The sequence below is a fragment of the Motacilla alba genome, chromosome 3, assembly GCF_015832195.1.
Source record: "Motacilla alba alba isolate MOTALB_02 chromosome 3, Motacilla_alba_V1.0_pri, whole genome shotgun sequence".
In the NCBI taxonomy this organism is placed as follows: Eukaryota; Metazoa; Chordata; class Aves; order Passeriformes; family Motacillidae; genus Motacilla; species Motacilla alba.
Window position 1 is genome coordinate 78,110,687 of NC_052018.1, and position 18,845 is coordinate 78,129,531.

The 18,845-nt window shown below is 40.5% G+C and overlaps 2 protein-coding genes across 6 annotated transcripts in view; both read right to left on the reverse strand.

Annotated features, from left to right (window-relative positions):
* The window catches only part of BIRC6 (baculoviral IAP repeat containing 6), a 176,180-nt gene extending 174,964 nt beyond the window's left edge, over positions 1 to 1,216 (reverse strand). For all 5 annotated transcript variants that reach the window (XM_038133271.1, XM_038133269.1, XM_038133270.1 and 2 more), the window contains exon 1: positions 785 to 1,216. In XM_038133271.1, the coding sequence (XP_037989199.1) occupies positions 785 to 1,019 (235 nt within the window). In that variant the 5' untranslated portion in view covers positions 1,020 to 1,216. The remainder of the gene's footprint in view (positions 1 to 784) is intronic.
* A 2,213-nt stretch (positions 1,217 to 3,429) lies between these two features.
* YIPF4 (Yip1 domain family member 4) lies at positions 3,430 to 17,323 on the reverse strand. Its single transcript, XM_038133189.1, has 6 exons — positions 16,993 to 17,323; positions 13,296 to 13,449; positions 10,471 to 10,642; positions 8,249 to 8,326; positions 6,454 to 6,567; positions 3,430 to 5,276 (listed from the first exon to the last, which is right to left on the reverse strand). The coding sequence occupies exons 1-6, from the start codon at positions 17,075 to 17,077 to the stop codon at positions 5,139 to 5,141; spliced, it is 741 nt and encodes a 246-aa protein (XP_037989117.1). The 5' UTR covers positions 17,078 to 17,323; the 3' UTR covers positions 3,430 to 5,138.
* Positions 17,324 to 18,845: the final 1,522 nt, after the last annotated feature.

The following is an 18,845-nucleotide window of genomic DNA, read 5'->3' on the forward strand; positions in this document are numbered from 1 at the left end:
CACAGTCGTGCCTCCTGAACATAATAGCAGGGATATGGTTACTACCACCAGAGACAGTCAAGATAGTCAACAGCCTGAAGAACTATTCAAACACATACAAAAACGTATCACCAAAAAACTTCATGAAGGATTCTGATCTTAAATAGTTTTAAGCCATAGGACAAATGACACTTTTAAGCAGTAAGCCTTCTTTAAAAAAGCAGAATAAGGCTCAATAAATAAATTCTTTCAGTATCACGTATCAATAAGAATTACAACTGTGCCTGTCCTGCCTAACATGCTGCTTCTAATCTTTGGAAGGTTCAACGTTACACGATCCACAACAACACCTGCAAAAGCAAAATTAAAAATTACAACCCTATATATCACAGCCTTCCATCCCCATTTAATCTTTCAGCAACCGTGCCAATATGTTTTACAGAAGTAAAACGCCTCGGCTCTGTTTACATGAGCACCTCTGCCCCAAATTGTAGGAACACAGAACCAGAGGCTCTGGCTGGAAAACACCTCTGAGATTCACTGAGCGCAGCCTAAGACCAAACACCACCACGTCAACCAGACCACGGCACTGAGCGCCGCGTGCAGTCTCTCCTTAAACATCTCCAGGGACGGCGACTCCACCACCTCGCTGGGCAGGGAGGCCCTTCAGGCCAGGAAAAGAAAAAGGGGTGACAATAGGCCGGGGAGATCCTCCGGCATGCAGGGCCCGAGCCGAGCCCGGCCGCTCCTTCCCGAGGCTCCCCCGGCCCGCCACGACACCTGTTCGGCCCCGCTCCCCGCTCACCGCCGAGCGCCGACGCCTGCAGCGTGGCCCCCGAGGTGCCGTCGATGACTTTGATGGCGCCGCGCGCGGTCACGGCCAGGATGGCGTTGAGCGCCGGGTGGTAGCACAGGCTGCAGAGCCCGTCGGCGTCGCAGCGCAGGCAGCCGTCCCGCAGCAGCAGCCACTCGCAGGAGCCCGGACCGGGACCGGGCCCCGCCGCCGCCGCCGCCGAGGAGCAGGAGGCCGCCGCAGCCATCTTCGCGGCCGCCGCCGCCGCCGCCCTCAGGACAAGAGGCCCGCGGAGAGCCGCTCACTGACAGTCCCTGGAGCCGCCGCCGCCAGTCACCATCCGGGTCCGGGGAGAGGGGGAAAGGGAGAGCGCCCGCGTGAGCGGGAAGTGACACAGCCGCGCCGGATGCGGAACCGAGCGGCCGCGGCCCGGCGGGGGGCGGGGGCGAGGGGGCCGCTCCGCGAGGGGCGGGGCAGGGGCGGGGCTGTGCTGCGCGCGCGCATGCGCACCGCCACCGCCCACCCCGCGCTGGCTCCGCTCCCGCGGCGGCGCTCCCGGCCCGCGGCGGCGATCCCAGCCCGTGGCACCGATCCCGGCCCGCAGCACCGATCCCGGCCCGCGGCACCGATCCCGGCCCGCGGCGGCGATCCTCGCCGCTGCCGTGTCGTTACTGCTTCGGACCAAACCTGGGTCGTAAGCGGGCGAGCGCGTTCGCCGCCCCCCGCCTCAGTGAAAGCGGAGCGGGAATTTGTGTTTCATAGCCCGGCTCCCACGCCGGTTGTGTTTTTGACCCCGAGTGTGCGAGAGAGCCCCGGTGTCGGTGGCCTCAGCACTGGTAGGGAGTGACAAAGCCACGACGCCTCTGCCCCCCGGAAGGCACGCCGCCCTTGGAAAGGGTGTCCCTGGCCCCGGGCCGGGAGCACGGAGCCACTGCACCCACGAGAGCATTCCGCTCTGAAACGGTGCTTCAGAAATTACTTGAGTTTAATAAAACATTTTGTGTTTTGTTGAGATTTTCCCTTTTCACCCACTAAAACACCAATTCAGTTTGTACAGCTCAGCCTACCTGTACAACGTTACTACATCTGCCATAGGCTTTATTTGATCTAAGTGACATGTTACACAAAGCTTTTAGGCTACTGATGGTCTTAAAGCTAATTTTCAAACACAACGTTTTCTACAGAATATTTTTATTAATAGGACCCCAATTAGCACAGGCGGCTCTAGCAGGGAAATTTTTAAAGAAATACAGTGTGTGAAGAAAAAATAAAGAAACCAAATCAAACCAAACCCACACGGGAACATGTGCCACCAAGGCTAATCAAAATTGTCCTGAGAGCAAAATGAGCAGCTTTTAAACTTGCTGTAGTACTTCAAGCAAAACATTAAACACCAGTAAGGATAACGATAAAATTACAGCAGATCTCAAGCTGTCTGTTGTCTCAACAATTGATTTCATCAACTTCTCAAGTAAGTACAATTTTTCTGATTAACGGCAGAGTATGTCTGATGGGTAGGAGAGGAAACAAGATGTACATGTCTTGCTGCTCTCTAGAGATCATTCAAAATGCATGTCTCACCGAGGTGTGATACCCATGTCACCACCCCAAAGCGAGGTGTTGCATCTTAGAAAGGAAATTTCTTTGCTAGATGGACATGCTCCAAGTTTCCAGTTTTGACAGACTGAAGTAGTATGTTGATTATCACAAAAACTTATTTATAGCCTCAAAGCTATTGGTATACAGCATCAATATATTGGTGGCATGCACAGGAACATGGATGTGTCTTAAGTCATCAATATTAATTATTCAGTATTGAGTCAGTAAATATAAATGAGCTTCATAGATTCTGTAAACAAGTTTAATTCAAAATTTTTATAAAATACATCTTGTATTTACACACATACCTCATCTAAAAATATGAGTTTGTTGAATGCAAAGTTAGTACAAACTATCAGAATAATTTGAGAGCTGTTTGTATGTTTCTTGCAAAATATATGCAAAAAGTGACCCTAAAGATACTAAGATTAAAAGGTGCAAATCTGCAATTGGGTACAAAATATGTACTATGTTGAGTGTATTATCTACATTGCATATTACACATGTGCCAAGTCTATGGAAGGGAACAGTTAAAATTCCAACTACAAATGTCACAGAACATTACTAGAAAGGGAGGTATTTGGGGATTCAATAGAACATTCTTGCATCCTTTCATAATTCATAGTCACTTCAGATGCACAGAGCACCTCATGAACAACTGTGCAAAGAGGAACTAAGCTTAAAGCTGTCAGACAGCCTAGTAACCTAAATGTGTTCTTGCCCTTCACCTTTGTGGGGACAGAAGTTGAATGCATTCACAGGGGCTGGGTGCAGTCTTATAATAATAGTTGGATATTCCTGTTAAAAAAAAAGAAATATAAGTCATGAAAAAGGAGGTAAGACCAGATTATCATGCAAGATTCCAAAGCTAATATGCTTTTCTTTTAAATACTCTGTAACTTCCTTTTTTTTTTTTTTTTTTTAAGAATGTGGTATGAATGCTCTCAAAGTACTTGGACGTAAGAAATTAGCTGCTGCTGGTATAAATTGATTTAGTACAAGTTTGCATTAATTCCACCATAACTTATTCAGAAATCAAAAATCAGGTGAAAAGTCAATCACTCCACCAATTTTTCTCTTTATATATATTACAAGCTGAAGTATTACACTACAATTTATGTCCAGCACTAACTTCAAGTGGTTCTGTTTAAAAGCAACACAAGAATCAGCCAGGAAAGCAGACTGAGTAAGATAAAAGTTTGTGGGAAAGATGGAATTTAATTATGTATTTTGCATCAGTATGACTGGTAAAAATAAGTTACCAACCTGGCTAGTTACACAGTCTAAAAAGCTGAAAAACTACAGTTCTGATATGGAAATATGTCCATCAGGGATCCAAGACAGCCCTTGCTATGACCTTGTCATGGCTGATTTTTATTTGTAGCATTAAAACAAAGGATGGAGAATGGGAAATGCTTTTTTTCTGTTGCCAGAAAAAAAAAAACAAAAAAACAAACCTTCAGAGCTTTTTGTTGATACTAAATCCTGAAGACTGCAAATGCCTATGTTAGTACCATACAAAGTGAACTTCAGTGGACTTCTCTTGTGAAGAAATATTACCATAAGGACCATTATATAAGCAATCAACACAGTACACAGGAAATATTTAACATGTCATCACATTATTACATAATCCTTGGAGAGTCAAAATTAGCAAGACTCTAACTGTTACTAAGGCTGTAACTCTGCCTTGTTTAGTGGAGGGAGAATCTGGCCTTCCAAATCTTTCTTATTTCTCTTTACAAAGGATTAATAGTATTGACAAAAAAAAAAAAAAAAAAAAAAAAAAAGGGTGCATGTTAAATACCATGCTATTAAAAGCAAAACAGAGCAAGATGTTGTAAAACATAGTTAGGGAAGCAGTATTTTTATTTTGTCATCATAAAATAACATTGTTTAAAGATCACACAAATTTGATAGATCATCTTTTTTTTTCTCCAACATTAGGCCAGCACTAGAGTTGAGAAAGGTGTTCACCCATTTCTCTGTAAATTTATACTTTTAAGTAAAATAATTTGATTCTCTAAATATGCACTTTAATTAATTATGTCACACAGTAAGTATCTTGCTCCTTTGGTCAGAGATAGTAAATGAAAACTTCAAATACTTGTATCTTCAATTTTTAAAAACCCAGTATACATCCTTAACCAAGGAGTATTTACGGTACACACAAGCCATAGATACAAAATACACAGTATATACATGTTTTGAAAACAAATTGGAATTTATAAAAACTCAACAGCCAAATCACAGGAATTGAGGCACTAAATTAAAAGTAGTATCTTTTTGTCTTGATTATACAGACTATTCTGTGAACAATCAGGACTGTTTCATAAATATATATTATCTACAGAATTTGCTGTGCCAAAAAAAGCCAGCTGTGTTTAAGCTTAAAAGAAAAATTGCACTTTGAGATTGTTAACAGTTAACTTCTCATTTTTAATTCTTGAATATAGTAATCTGGTCCCAGTGCTTTTGGCACAGGTATTGAGTTGCAGTTTTGCTACGCTTTGTTATAAAACACAAGGTTCTTTTATTTTGTTCATTAAAATCTGAAGAGTCTTAAACAAACCTAGAACTTTGATACAAATCTATATAGCTACAATTGCTTCATTAAATAATATACACAAATATGCTCTTCCATCTTAGAACATCTCGACAACTGCATACAAAACAGTCACTTGTATTATCTCCAGCCTTCTTAATCTTACACATTATCAGTCTGCAAGTGACTGAAATATGGTTTCTGGCCATATCTTACACTAGATCACACCCCAGTATACAAGGACAGAAAATAAATGTATAATAAAAAGATTGGATAAATTAGAAGGGGTTTCTTGGTCTTGAATTCTTCTCCAACTAGTAATGATGCAGCACTGTATGCAGCCCAGAAGACTCCAAACAACTGAAAAAGAGGATGAACAGTCTTAGCTGACACCACAAGAAAGTCTCTCCAAACACCACAATAAACATCACTTCTCTCAGTACAACACAAAGCCAGCTACGGATGTAGTGCTTGTCACAGCCCAAGAAATTTTGGCCATCTGGGGCTTGTAATGCATTGTCATACTAGTGGTGCAGAGATAAGAACCTTGCAGAAATTCACCCTGAAGTTAACATGAGGCTGTTAGTAGTAATCAAGTATCAGAGGTCTCATGAATGTTTATTTATTTTGAAGTTATTTATTAGTTAACTGGCAAGTGAATGATTTATGTTCTGACTATCATTTATCAGTAATCACAGATTATCAAATCTCAAATACAGCAATTTTTTTACTTATCATACACTCTAGTTGTACTCCAATTATACTGTCTGCCAGCAAGCTAAAGGGACAGAAATAATGAAGTCAACAGAATCTCCAGAAAGCATACAGCTTAGCTCATAGCAGAATTTTATCAGCTAACCTTCCCAAACTCAGCAGTAACTTCTCAGGCTACCTTAAAGGGTTTTAAGAAGTACCGCAAGTGTTCAAGAGCATTATGTCGTTCTGGGATCTTTTAGGGAATGTTTCTGGTTCCATAAAAGGTGTCCAGCAGCAGGTGGTATCAGGCAGGTCATTCTTTGTGCCTTACATTCCCCCTCTCTAAATCAGAACAATCCTTACCTTCTCTGCAAAAGGTATGGAGAGCTTTGTACCACTACCACTATGGGGAGGTCTCAGAACAATGACTAACATCATATTCATGCTGCAGTGACTAAAAATAATTTGGATGATGGGGGAAGGCAGAGAACAGCTTATTTTCAGATTCTTCATTCTGAGGTTTAATTATGCATTCTCTTCTCAAAATGAGAATCCCATCTTTTTTGTAATGCAACTATTAGAGCAAAGCAAAATACTTAAATACAAGCTACTCTAGTAAAAACAGGTGTTGTTATAGCAACAGCACTGTATATTCCCAAGCACTCAAATGGAGCATTTAAAACCGCATTCACTTTCCACCATGCTAACCAAAAGGATCACAGAGCTCACTTTGTAGTTCTGAAAATTTTGACACATCATTATGTTTTCCTGAGCAGATTACTTGAAGTGTTAAGAAATGACTTAAAAATAACTAAATTCTCAATGGATGATAAGAACTTACTTTTATTAGGGTAGAAACAACTTCAAATGATCCAACCACCAAAAGTACAGGTGCTATGACAATGAGGGGAAGTAGGGAATATCCTATTACACCCAGAACTTGGCCATAAGCAACCTGAAATTTTCAAGCACATAAAAATAAGCATTGCAGTACTCAATCTCTGTCACCAAATACAATTTGTTCTTGTTATAACACTATGAATAATGATTATAATGTGTTATACTCATGAAACTTCAGCTAAAGGCTTGCTAGTATAAAAACTGGTTTTGTATGCTAAACCCTAAAATTAGAAATACGTTATCTTTTTTTTTTTTTTCCCAAAACACTGTAAACGATCACTTTCAAAGGAAGCATTTACATATTATACCCAGGAGCAACTGCAACAGACCTCTCAAGGACCAGCTGTAGTCCTGGTTGTCAAAAGCAGCAAAGACATAATTTTCTGCATTAACATACTCATATGCATTACACATAAATAAATACATAAAGCACATGAATGCTTTTGCTGTCAGTGGAAGAGTTAAAACTTGATCCCTGTGAGGCATAGAATTCTGATTTCCAGCTTCAATTTATTGAGACTATCTAGAACCAAGTTGTTCCAAATACTTCCATAACTACTTTCAGCTTCAGAAGGAAATGTCTGATTTTCCCCTACTATGGTCTGAAATGTTCCTGTGCACAGCTAGGCTTCTTGGATTTAACAGGAAAAGTAGTGGCATCTTGTAAGCATTTTCTTGTGGACAATGATCCTTCAAGATCTGCAAACAAGATCTGCAAACCTATACTTTTTCTCTTCAGTTTATACATCTGATATTTCCCATTTTGAGCCACAAACCAGATTGGTTTAAGGGCCTCTGGATTGTGTTGAAATGCAGAAATAACATGCAATCACATTTATAAAAAAACTTTTTCTTTCAAAACAGCATTCACACAAGAAGACTCTAGCAATTATGACTAAAAGGAAAATTAAAAAAAAATAAATATCATAGGACCTCTACAACACTGGTGCATCATTAATACAGTATCCACATTAAAATTATAAAAATAAAGCATCACTGAATATTTAGCTCTTCACAACACAGTTCAATGCATTTTATGCTGCAGATCCATTTTAAGAAGTTTTATCCTCCTCACTGTTCCACTGCAGCTGTCCGCGGGCCTTGCTCTAAGTCATTTTTTGTTGTTTACACCTGAATTGCTTAATAAGTCAATTTGTAAACAGCTCAAGCAGCTATTTCAACCCTGCTGGTGCAAGCAGCTGGAGGAAGGGATGCAGGCCACAACTCCAGCTGGCTTTGCAGTTGAGAAACATGCCCTGGCTTTCATACTTTCATGGGTTTGAACTGCATCAGGCCAGGGATGAAAACAAACACTGGCAAGTGCCTTACACACAAGGACATCTAACTGCTCTTAGCACCTCATTAAAAAAAAGTTTCCATTTAGTCCAGTGACCAAAAACTTGGAAGCATTTCTCCCTCAAGAACTGACTGCAGTTCTGGATCACATGAAGCTACTAGAATTCCAGGGATTCACAACACAAATTTCCAGACTGTTAACCTGGAAGCAAGTACACCATCCATTGCACCAAGAGATTAGTTGATGATCTCTGTATTTTAGACTTGATTTTGGAGACTGAAAACCTGAAATGTTGACTTTACACTTAGCAAGTGCATCCATTCTTAGCTGGCTACAAGATCCAAACCCAAGCACTATGAAAACCCAACTATCGCTGAAAAACACTGTCAAGAGACTTTACATTACGACCTTTACATCCTTTTCACATATAGGTACTTACTTCTCCTCCAAGAACTCTGGCCAGTAAAAAAATTGTCAAGGATCCAAATATCCAAATAGTTATGATCCAAGAAACAACCTTGAGAGATAAAGAACAATTCATTTACATGAGAAATTGTCATTGTGAAAAAGGAAAATATATTTCCATAATTGCTTTCACTGCAGTCAAGGATTTTATTATGCAAAACTAAATTCTGAATTTTGGCAAGAATAGTGTTTAGTATCACAGTGTAATTGGCAAATGAAGTTCAGAAGTTACATTTACAGAATCACAATAACAGTAAATTTGGTGTACATGAAATGCATGCGCAATGTGGTCTGTAAGTATTGTAACAGGAGTAGGAAGTTGAGTTAAAACTACCCTAAATGTCTTCATATCCCACCTATTACAAAATATGAGCTCAGACAGTTTTTAAAAGTCAGCCCAACTAATACAAGGAATTGGAATTCTCCTTTCACTTATAAAGATGCCACTTTATCCTTTACTCAAACTGAGAACACGCAGAAGACATAGGACTTTAATTCTCAGTGGAACTTGATGATGATGATAACTTAATAAGAGCCTCAGATTCCTGGGACCAAGGAATTTTTCCTTGCTTCTTTCATAGTTCTGCTCTTAAACTACACAAGGAATCCTAAAATCATTCTCTGGCTTAAAAAATCCTTCAAATTAACTTAGCTGGTTTTGGTGTTGAGCCACTGGAAGGACCAGAAGTAAAGCTCTCCTTTCTGAAACACTTTTTTAGATGGAAACAACAGTCTAAGTCTAGCCTATGTATTTCCAAACATACAATGACTGAACTTATACAATTAAGTCAGTACTCAGTTCAATACTTTGCTTAATTAGAAGTTCCATATTTCCAGAAGAATGAAATAGGAAAAAACAGATAAAAATCACAGCAGCACTAAAAACAATATAAGTTGCTTTATTCTATTTGTGAAAATAGCCTCTTTTTACTTCCTGTTTTCCTCCACTGACTAAGGAGAGGACCAGATTAAAGTCTCAGAGCAGAAGTGCTCATCTCTCTCCAGTTTAGAGCCCACCTTTGCATTCATCTAGTCCAGCTGCTGTCAGCCATCCTGTTGCTGGCTGCTAGCTTTCCCTCCTCGTACATATACAGCACTCCTGCCTCCATATGGTAAAGCCACTGCTCCTAAGAAACATGAGACCCAGTGCTCCTGTACAGGAGGTACACAAACTGCAGGAGGTGGTTCATCTGTCACAGGGCCAAGGAATTGGTCCTTGCTTTGCCAAGGAGACAGTCCACCCAGAAGACTTGAATAATAAAGTGGTTTAGTCTACTCACTTCAAGGCTCATAGAGACAAGATACTGAGAGTGAATTCTTAGTCAGCATTTGGTATTCTATATGGAAGCCAGAGATCCCAAAGGGAATGATTTTATCCCACCATTCACAAGAATCCTTGCATAAGCACATTCTGCAGGTTTACATACAGCTTATTGCCATACTTGGTCACATTTAAAACAACTGTAACCACACATTTAGTCATAAAGATTTCCAATGCAGGAGCACCTAGGCTTACATAAAAATTGTTACTATAAATGATAACATTTCTTTATTTTAATCAGAACATAAGGAAAAAAGCTAACAGTGTTTATGACAATTACACATGCACAATGCGTCTGAGTAGCTATTCACCGTGGAGTTCAAAATGAATTATGGAGAAAGAGCTATTGACTAGAGGAAACTTATTTGATTGTAACTGAGCAGGGAGGGCAAAATAGCAAACATCACTAATGAAGATTAAATACATCAGATAACAGCAGCCATATAGTATGAATTAAATAAGCAGCTTTATTTGTCAGGAAATTAGAATTCACACCATCCAAAGAAATGCTTTTTGCTAACATTTTTTAGTAATAAAAAGCAAGTTAACAAAAGGTCACAATTAAAATGGAAAGATTCACTAATATGACTATAAACCCATTAGTATCTATCTGGTTCCTCTAGAAACCACATTGTTCCTTTGTTTTACTGTATAAAAACAAACCTGACATTTCATCATGATTAACTTACCCGTGGGCTATTTAATACATTCCTAACTGCTGTCTTTCTACATATTAACTTGAGAAACAGCACTTGAAATGCCCCACATTAGTATGTGAAAAAAAGACTTTCTACCTACGTAAGAATGCAAATTGCTTAGCAATCCCATCCCCAAATTTAGTTCAGTTTCTTTTTAGGCAGAAGATTTATACCTACCTTAAACTGTCCATATAATGAAATCATTGAGAAGAAGAGGACAACTGCCAGAGGACCCCAAAAGTCTGGATTGTCTCTCACTACCTGCCTATTGAACCCAAGAGATGGCATAGGCATCAACACACATCGAATTTTGTAGTAAATATCCTTGAGATCAATGTCGAGTTCTTCCCTGAAATTGTAAAGCAAGTGAGCATTACTATACACCACAGTTATGAAATAAAACTAAAAAGATAAGTACAGGGTCAAACAGTAGATTTATAGAGCAAGTCTCCTGTCAGCCACAAGGCTTTCTGAAGCCATGACTAACAAAGGAACAGTTTATCCACAGTAAAGCAACACCACAACTTCATGCTGCATTCAGTAACTGGTGGGACACAGATTTATTTAATTACTCAAAAACAAATTACATGACTGACAACAGAAAACATACCCAGACCAGGCTAGATGGGGCTCTGAGAAACTTGGACTGGTGAAAGGTGTCCCTGCCCAAGACAGGGGGGGTGGAACTGGATGATCTTTAAGGTCTCTTCCAACCCAAACCATTCTATGATTCTGTGATACCCTGAGAGTCTGCATTAAGATAGGAGGGTTTTTTTTTTGGACACACTAGGACATGTGACACATTTGTGTCATTGTAACTACAAGTCACAGACATGTACACATAAGGAATGTCTATGTATTCCTATGCCAAGCAGTTTGCCATGAGCATACTTATTATGAAAATATTTTATTTCAAATTCTGCAAGAAAGAATACCATTACATTCACTAATCTTAAACCATTCCAAATACATCATGTAAAACTAATTTTTTAAAAGGAAATGGAGTTTAGCTACCTTCAAGAGCAGTAGTTTTCTACAGACCAGTTTATACCTATTGTTTAATTTCTGGCTTGTGTCCACTATGGGTAAAATAAATAGAAGTCACTTGAACTAGCAGCAACATGTGTCAACAGATCTTTCATCGCCTTCTCTGCTTCCTGTTACAAACTCTCTGCAAGCAGATACAAATTGGCCAGGAGACTCTTCTGCCCAGGACTCTTAGCTGGTACATGCTGCCCTGACTGTACTAGCCTAATGGGGAAGGAATCACACTTCCCAAGTAATGGGCAATCCAACTTCTTTATGTGCAGAACCTCGGTCATGACTGAGGAACTCTGAAGAGTTACAAGAGACTTCCAGCAGACATACTGCTCTACATTTAAGAACACAGTGAAGAAAAATGTAGAATTATATCCTAAGTCCATTTACGAAGGTTTTGTCCAAGGCTTTGTTTTTTTGGCTTTTTCTTCAGAAAAGCTGATGTGAGAAAAAAATGCAAAGATGTGATTCACCACAAATTCTGCTTTAAAAAAATTAAATACTGTTAATTCAGTCCCTCAAGGCAATTTTTGGACTACTATTACTAAAGCTACTTTATAAGTGGTATTACTAACTGGTGACTAAGTAAGAAAAATTGTTCTTTAACCATCCCTGAATCTAAGGAACAGACCAGAAGCATCCATTTGCCACCATTTATCTAGAAAGGATGTAGCAGACCTACACTTTACTGTGTAGACTGTGTAACACAAATATTTGCTACACGGAAATAATTATTTCTCATCGTCTAGGTGTTCTGACAGCTTCTCATGTGAATAAATTGTCTTTTGCATGGAGCTGACAGCTACCTCACCTGAAAGTGATGGTAGCTGTATCAGGAAATAAGTGTTTGGAGTAAGGCTGCCCAATGAGAAAGTAAAAAAAAAAAATCTCACTTTATTGAACAAAACATTTGCACTGTAGCACTGCGTTGGTGAACTTCCCTTAGCAGGCTGCTGTTCTTTCAATCCTTCATAGGATTCAGATTGTAAGAATTCATTATGACACGATTTTGGGAATACTCAAAACAACAAAATTACACTAAAGTCAGAATTCCTATGTTGTAACCTCACTACACAAGTTTGTTTCTTAATTATAAGTTAGAGGTTCACAAAACAGACATTCACACAAGGACCTAATTCTGCACACTTTAATTTAAACCAGTTCTCAAATAGTACTGTCATTATTAAGCTCTCCAGACATCTGTTGTCTCCCAACACTCTCATCTGAGTTCTACAGAGTACTCTCTATCTCACTCCAATTTTTTAAAGCATCATTATGTTTAATTCACAGGAAAACACAGAGAGTGAGAATGAAGTTGCTTAGGTGCAGAAAAAGGACTAGAAGGTGCAGATCAGGCTGCCTGACTCACAATGTAATTACCTTAAGATACAAACTTTCTTCAGCCAGTCAGGTTTCTATGAACAGAACAATGGATGCGAGACTTCCAGTTTTAAGGACATTATTGTCCTTCCTGCACTAGCACCCTTTTAATTTATAGTAAAAGGCAGCATCAAAGATTATAATGTTTGTGCTACCTCGGTTCTAACCTCCCTACTGTAACAACCATGATTCACAATGCTTTTGCTTCAGAATAACTGACACAACTGACTGAGATTTACTTAACAGGAGTCTTCCCACAGGGTGGTCTTAATCTTTGATTCTTTCACAATAACCAGAAACATGAATGCAAAAGATACAAAGAATACAGTCTCTTTTTTAAAAATCATTTAAAGATCAACAGTTAAAAGCAGAAAAGCCATATAGGCTTTATACTTACAGAGATTAAAATCCATAATGAGAAACAATGTTTCCATTCTTGCACCAGATAACACTTATTGCTCAAGTGATTTGTCAAACAGAATTCTCATCACAGCACAAGGCTGTGGGACAATCAGAAACTACATGTGGTTTCTTTTCCCTACACAGCTAATAAAGATAGATACCCCAAAATAATTACAACATACAAGAGTGGCTTGTTATCTTCTGGGTCATCATCTTCCACTTCCAGAAGCCAGCCATATCCTCTCTGTCTTAGGAATGTAGTTGCAGTAGATTCTTTGATGAATTCTCCTCCAAGATTCAGCTTAACATCTGGATTTGTTATGGAACCACTAAGATCTAAAGAAAAATAGAGAAAAATATAGACCTTTTTATTTCTTGCCAAAAGCCATTTGATTTTAAAAGTACCGGAAGATAAACAGCAAACATATGAAGCTACATATGTTGGTCATGACCATAAAACAGTCAAAGTTACAAAATAAAATTATACTTTCACAGATACATAATTTGAAAGTGTTCTGGTGGTTTTATTGCAATAGCAGCAATGTTGGGTTACATTTTAAATACCAGGTTTTAGCTTTTAGATGGGACTCTTGTTTTATGACACAGTGTTGCGGTACAACGAAAATGCTTCCATTTGTGCTTAATCATTAAGTGTTTAAAGATACAAAAGGAGGACACAAATAAGAGTCTCACCATGCTATGAATTGTGGATTATTTATAATTTTTTTCTGATCATACTCTACCTCTTTTGGTGCCCATTTTTTAATAGTGGCATTGTTTCAGCCAAAACCACTCTCTGCTTTTATGTAAAATTTTTCATAAAAGGAAAACATTTGAAGATGTTTTAATTTGTTGCCTGCCTTCAATGCAGCTGAAAATGCTAGAGAAAGAATGCTATCAGAGATTCTTAGGCTCTAGACAAGAAGTTATACAGTTATACACCTTCTCTTTGATATACTGTGATATTTCTCTACCACAGTACTAAGCAAAACAAAGAGCAATTTATCTATATTCTGGTTGGTTTTGGCAAAATCACCAATAATTTTTTTTTTTTTTGCTCATTTTATTCAGTTATATATAGATGGAAAATAAAAAATAGTATAGGAAAATAAATTAAGCAACTTGATGAAAGAAAAAGATACATAAGAAGGGAGTAATTCTTTCAGGAAACAATGGATTTCCATTATCTGCTAAGAAGGAAAAATCCAAACAGAAATGTGTAAATATTTTGTACAAGCTTACTATAAATATATTGAGAGGTAAAGAAAATATCTTTTGCCTTATCATCATTGTGTTTTTCACACATTGAAGTTCCTCAGCACAAATTTCCCAGAACACCTAACTATAGCAAGTACTTCTGAAACACTCACAGAGGCATGTCAGGCCACATTTGTAGATTACATTTGCAACATCCACTTTGGAAATATTACAGTGTTATAGAAACAAAATTTGTACAGTGACAGAATCTCAATGTCTTCAGCCAACATGTCTCAGATGTTCATGGATCATTCAGTATCTCAATTAATTCAACAGAATTCTCCTTCCCAGACCAGCTTGCTAGGAAACTCGGATCCAAACTTCTCCACAAATGTTTTTCAACTATTTCATAATCATGAGAGTTCCTGATCCATTCCTTTGATACTTGGAACACCATCTGCACTGGACCCTGGCAAAGATCACTGTAACTCAAAGCAGGAATTTCTCTTTGCTCTTCCCAGTCCCAGCACACATACACCGTTCTCACCAGACTCAAGCAAAGCCTTCCTCTGCTGTTTACAGAGGGAGGAAAAAAGAAAAATCTTAATGCCTTAATCAAGCTGAAGCCTCAGAAGTTTTCTCTTGACTGGGAAACCCTATATATATATATATATATATATATATATATATATATATATATATATATATATAGTCTTAATAAATATAAATATATATATAAATAGAATGTTATTATTTGTTTCTGCTACAAGATAACACTTCTTTGCAAGGAGTGCTACTCTGTGCATAAATGCAGCCGTCAAAAGAAGCCAACACAGCAGTCCAACCAGCCATGTATTTCTCCTTTCTCAGGGACCACTAACAATCCCTCCCGAGGCATGGAAACTCCTACACAAGTTGTATTTACCAAGACTCCTTTTAGCAGTCGATGAATACCTGCAACCACACTTCTGAATTATAAAATCTTTTAACATGATCTTAAATCTGTTTTTCAAGACAAAAGCTGCAGAAACCTAAGGGAAAAGGGACTGGTCACCTCCTCTTCTGCAGGCTGCTTTGAATGAGATTTTTAACTGTAGGGCAACTGGAAAATCCACCAATAACTGATGACATTGATGGTTCCTAGTGAGAGTCTGGGTCCCTTCATAGCTATTGTCTCACGCTGAACACAACAGAAGCAAAAAAAAGTCTCTCAGATGCCTCAATTCAACAAAGCATTGTAGAAAACCAGCTTTCAAAACAGTCTTGACTCAATTTTGAAAAAGCAGTACAAGAGGCAAAAGCCCAAACAGGGGGCTCTTTCTACTCTGGTGACCTAATTGTGAACATCTCTCCAGCTTTCTTCCATACAGCTCCAACAGAAATAAGATGGGGAAACAATACAGGTAATTTTATTTTTTCATATGGATTGTGATTTGAGAAACATGCAAAAATCAGAGTGTAATGTGTAGTATTTTAATTTCAAAATATCAAGATGTTTAATTTTGCTTATGTTTTTTTCTTTGCTAGGGTAGGTCTATCCAGCACTTTGAGGACAGGACTACACTTGAACACGGAGGAGATCACACCTTGCTTGTGTTCATAAAAAACATGGAGCCAAGTGTGATTCAACACAACCTACCAGAAAGGTGGCTTTACTGGACTGGGTTCAGCATTGCCCAACAAATACTTCCAGGGAAGAAGCAGAGAGCTTCTGCTCAGAGGTACATGGATTCTTTTTCAGGCCAAGGTGAAGAAGAAAAAAACAAAACAAAGGAAAACTAACCAGCAAAAAAAAAAAAAAAAAAACCACCAAGCCAGCAACAAAAAAACCCCCACAGCTACAACAGTACTGTTGGCTTGTATTTCTTTCCAGAAAGACTGTGAAGTTCACTAAAGAATAGGTATTCTACAGTAATTTCTCCACTTCAGCAATTCCTTTCCAGGGTGGGATTGATATGATTCCCTAGTCACAATTTTAAGAGTAACTAAATGCATACATGAAAGTAGAATCCTTGTTATTTAAATGGGGAGAGACCAAAAAAATCATTCTCCAACAAAGTAAATTTGCATGACGTTGACTCCTGTATGTTCAGTTTTGAAGTCTGAAGGCACATCTTCACGACACGCTGGTACACCGCTGCTGTTTGTGCAGCAGCTTGGCAGCTGGCCACACTTCACCCCCTAAACTACAGACACGGCCTCCTTTTCTCCTTCATGGCTGTGCCGCAATGAGACGCGGCGCAGACACTTTGGCACATTACAGCAAACGTGAACACACGACTCAATCTTCGGGAAGACAACGAAGTGGGCTTCCAGCACCACGGGAGCCAGAGGAGCGGGCAGTGACAGCGGTCACGGTTATGTCACGTAGCCGGGACACTCTCGGCTCCGGCTCTCAGAGCAGCTGGAAGCGGAGCGGCACGGCCGCCTTTGCCACGCTGGTGCCGCTCCCGTGACGCGGACACGGCAGCGGGGCGCACCCGCGGAGCGGCCCCAGGGCAGCGGCTCCCCGGCCACCCCGCTCCGCCCCCAGCCACGACACCAACCGCGGGGGCGGCGGGACGGAGGGCAGGCAAGGCCCCTCCTGTCTCTGCGGCCCGGGAACGGCCCGTTTCCCCGGGGCCCGGCCGAGCCCTTGCCTCGGGAGAGCGAGCGCGGCCCTGCCCGCGGCCCCGCGCTCACCTTCGGCGTCCGCCGAGGAGACGAAGGTGAAGTCCCCGCTGCTGGGCGCGTAGAGCGGCGGCTGCTGAGCGCCCGGGGGCTGCATCTCCCCGCCCTCCGCGGGGGCCGCGGGGCCGGCGAGAGGCGAGCGGCTACCGGGGCCTGGGGCCTCCCGGCTCCCTCCTGCGGCGGCGGCAGCGGCGACACCGAGCCCAGGGCGCAGCCGCCTCACGGGGCGACAACAAGCGGCGCCGCCCCTGCCATTGGCTGCTCGCAAGGCGCGCCCGGACTGGCCGCCGGTGCTCCAGCGCTGACTGGATCCCGGCGCTGTCCCGGGAGTGAGGTCACTTCCACTCCGCCGCGAAGCTCCTCCTGGTGGGCCGAACCTCCCTTCCTTCCTCCCTTCCTCCCTTCCTTCCTCCCTTCCTTCCTTCCTCTTCCTTCCTCTTCCTTCCTCTTCCTTCCTTTTCCTTCCTTTTCCTTCCTTTTCCTTCCTTTTCCTTCCTTCCTTTTCCTCCCTTCCTTCCTTTTCCTCCCTCCCTGTGAGGCATGTTTTTGACTGGCCTGCAGAGATACCTATGTAGCACTAAAGAAGTTGTAAAATAATACAGTTGAGATGTTGCCAATCCCTGTTATAATAAGACAAACACTGGCTCTTGTTGTTGTCTGTGCTTTGAAGTATCAGAAAATGAGATCTCGCTGTTCCTGTGTTCAATAACTTAACAGAAAAGCACCCACATAAGGTAAATTCATCCCTTTGCTCCCTATCGCATACCAACATTTATTCTGAGAGGACACACTTTTTTCCTGACATCTCGAGGAAACAGGCTTACATGTGACATTCGTGCTACATATATTTGATTCCATTTCATACATAGATCTCAAGTGCCATGGGATATAAATATAGATGTATTATAAATTGGAAAAGTTGCAGGTCCAGAAATAGCATTACAACAGTGGCTTGATTTGCAGAAGGAACCTTCTTTTTCATAAATATCCTATTAAAGGAAATCACTGAGAGGTCCATCTCAAAAAATTTTTAACAAGTAAAACCCAATCTGTTTTTTAAGGAAAGAACATGACTGGAAATTCCTACTTTGCCAACTCCAAGGATCACTCAAATTTGCATGTATATCAAATACAATTTGGGTTCAGGTTATCTGTGGACATGTTACAACAATTTTCAGTTTCCTTGTAGCAGCAGGAAAAAAATCACCTATAATTGCTCATAACCTGTTCTTAAATAAAAATTGACTTGAGAGTAGAAAATGCCCCTACAGATACTTGTATAGTCAGATTTTCCCTTTTAAAAGGTGAGCAGTCAAAACATCTGTTAAGAGCACCTCCTTTTCTTAGCCGTTATGTGGAACTTCTTTGTTACAAGACCTTTGCAATAGGCTTCTTTCAGTTTCTGGAAATAAGCTTTTCTCTTTATTCAATTACAGGCAGCCTGCCAGAGTTCAAGGAGCTTTTGGATGATACTTTTAGTCACGTGGTTTATTGCAAGGAGGTGGGAATTGGACCTGTGTCCCTTCCAATTTGAGACATTCCATGATTCTATTGTCATATTTAACTACAATGCTATGAGTGTGCTGTTCCCTGTTGTTGTTGGGATGTTTTGGATGCTTCTTGAAACTGCCCTCCAGAGGAGGCCAGACAGGTCTATTATTGGACAAATTTCAAATAATGAAATCATAGAATTATGGAGCCATTTAGGCTGGAAAAGACACTTCAGATCAAGTCTAACCACTACCTTAACACCGCTAAGTCCACCACTAAACCATGTCTCCATGTGCCACAACTACACTTTTTTGAATGCTTCCAGGAATGGTGACTCCATCACTTCCCTGGACAGCCTGTTCCAATGCCTGACC

Bases quoted from the DNA above. Each gene is read 5' to 3' on its own strand.
- YIPF4 (XM_038133189.1), bottom strand. From the start codon at position 17,077: ATGCAGCCCCCGGGCGCTCAGCAGCCGCCGCTCTACGCGCCCAGCAGC. The intron at 13,450-16,992 runs GTGAGCGCGGGG...ATTTTTCTTTAG, and splicing joins CTCCTCGGCGGACGCCGAAG to ATCTTAGTGGTTCCATAACA. The intron at 10,643-13,295 runs GTATGTTGTAAT...TTACAATTTCAG, and splicing joins GAAGATAACAAGCCACTCTT to GGAAGAACTCGACATTGATC.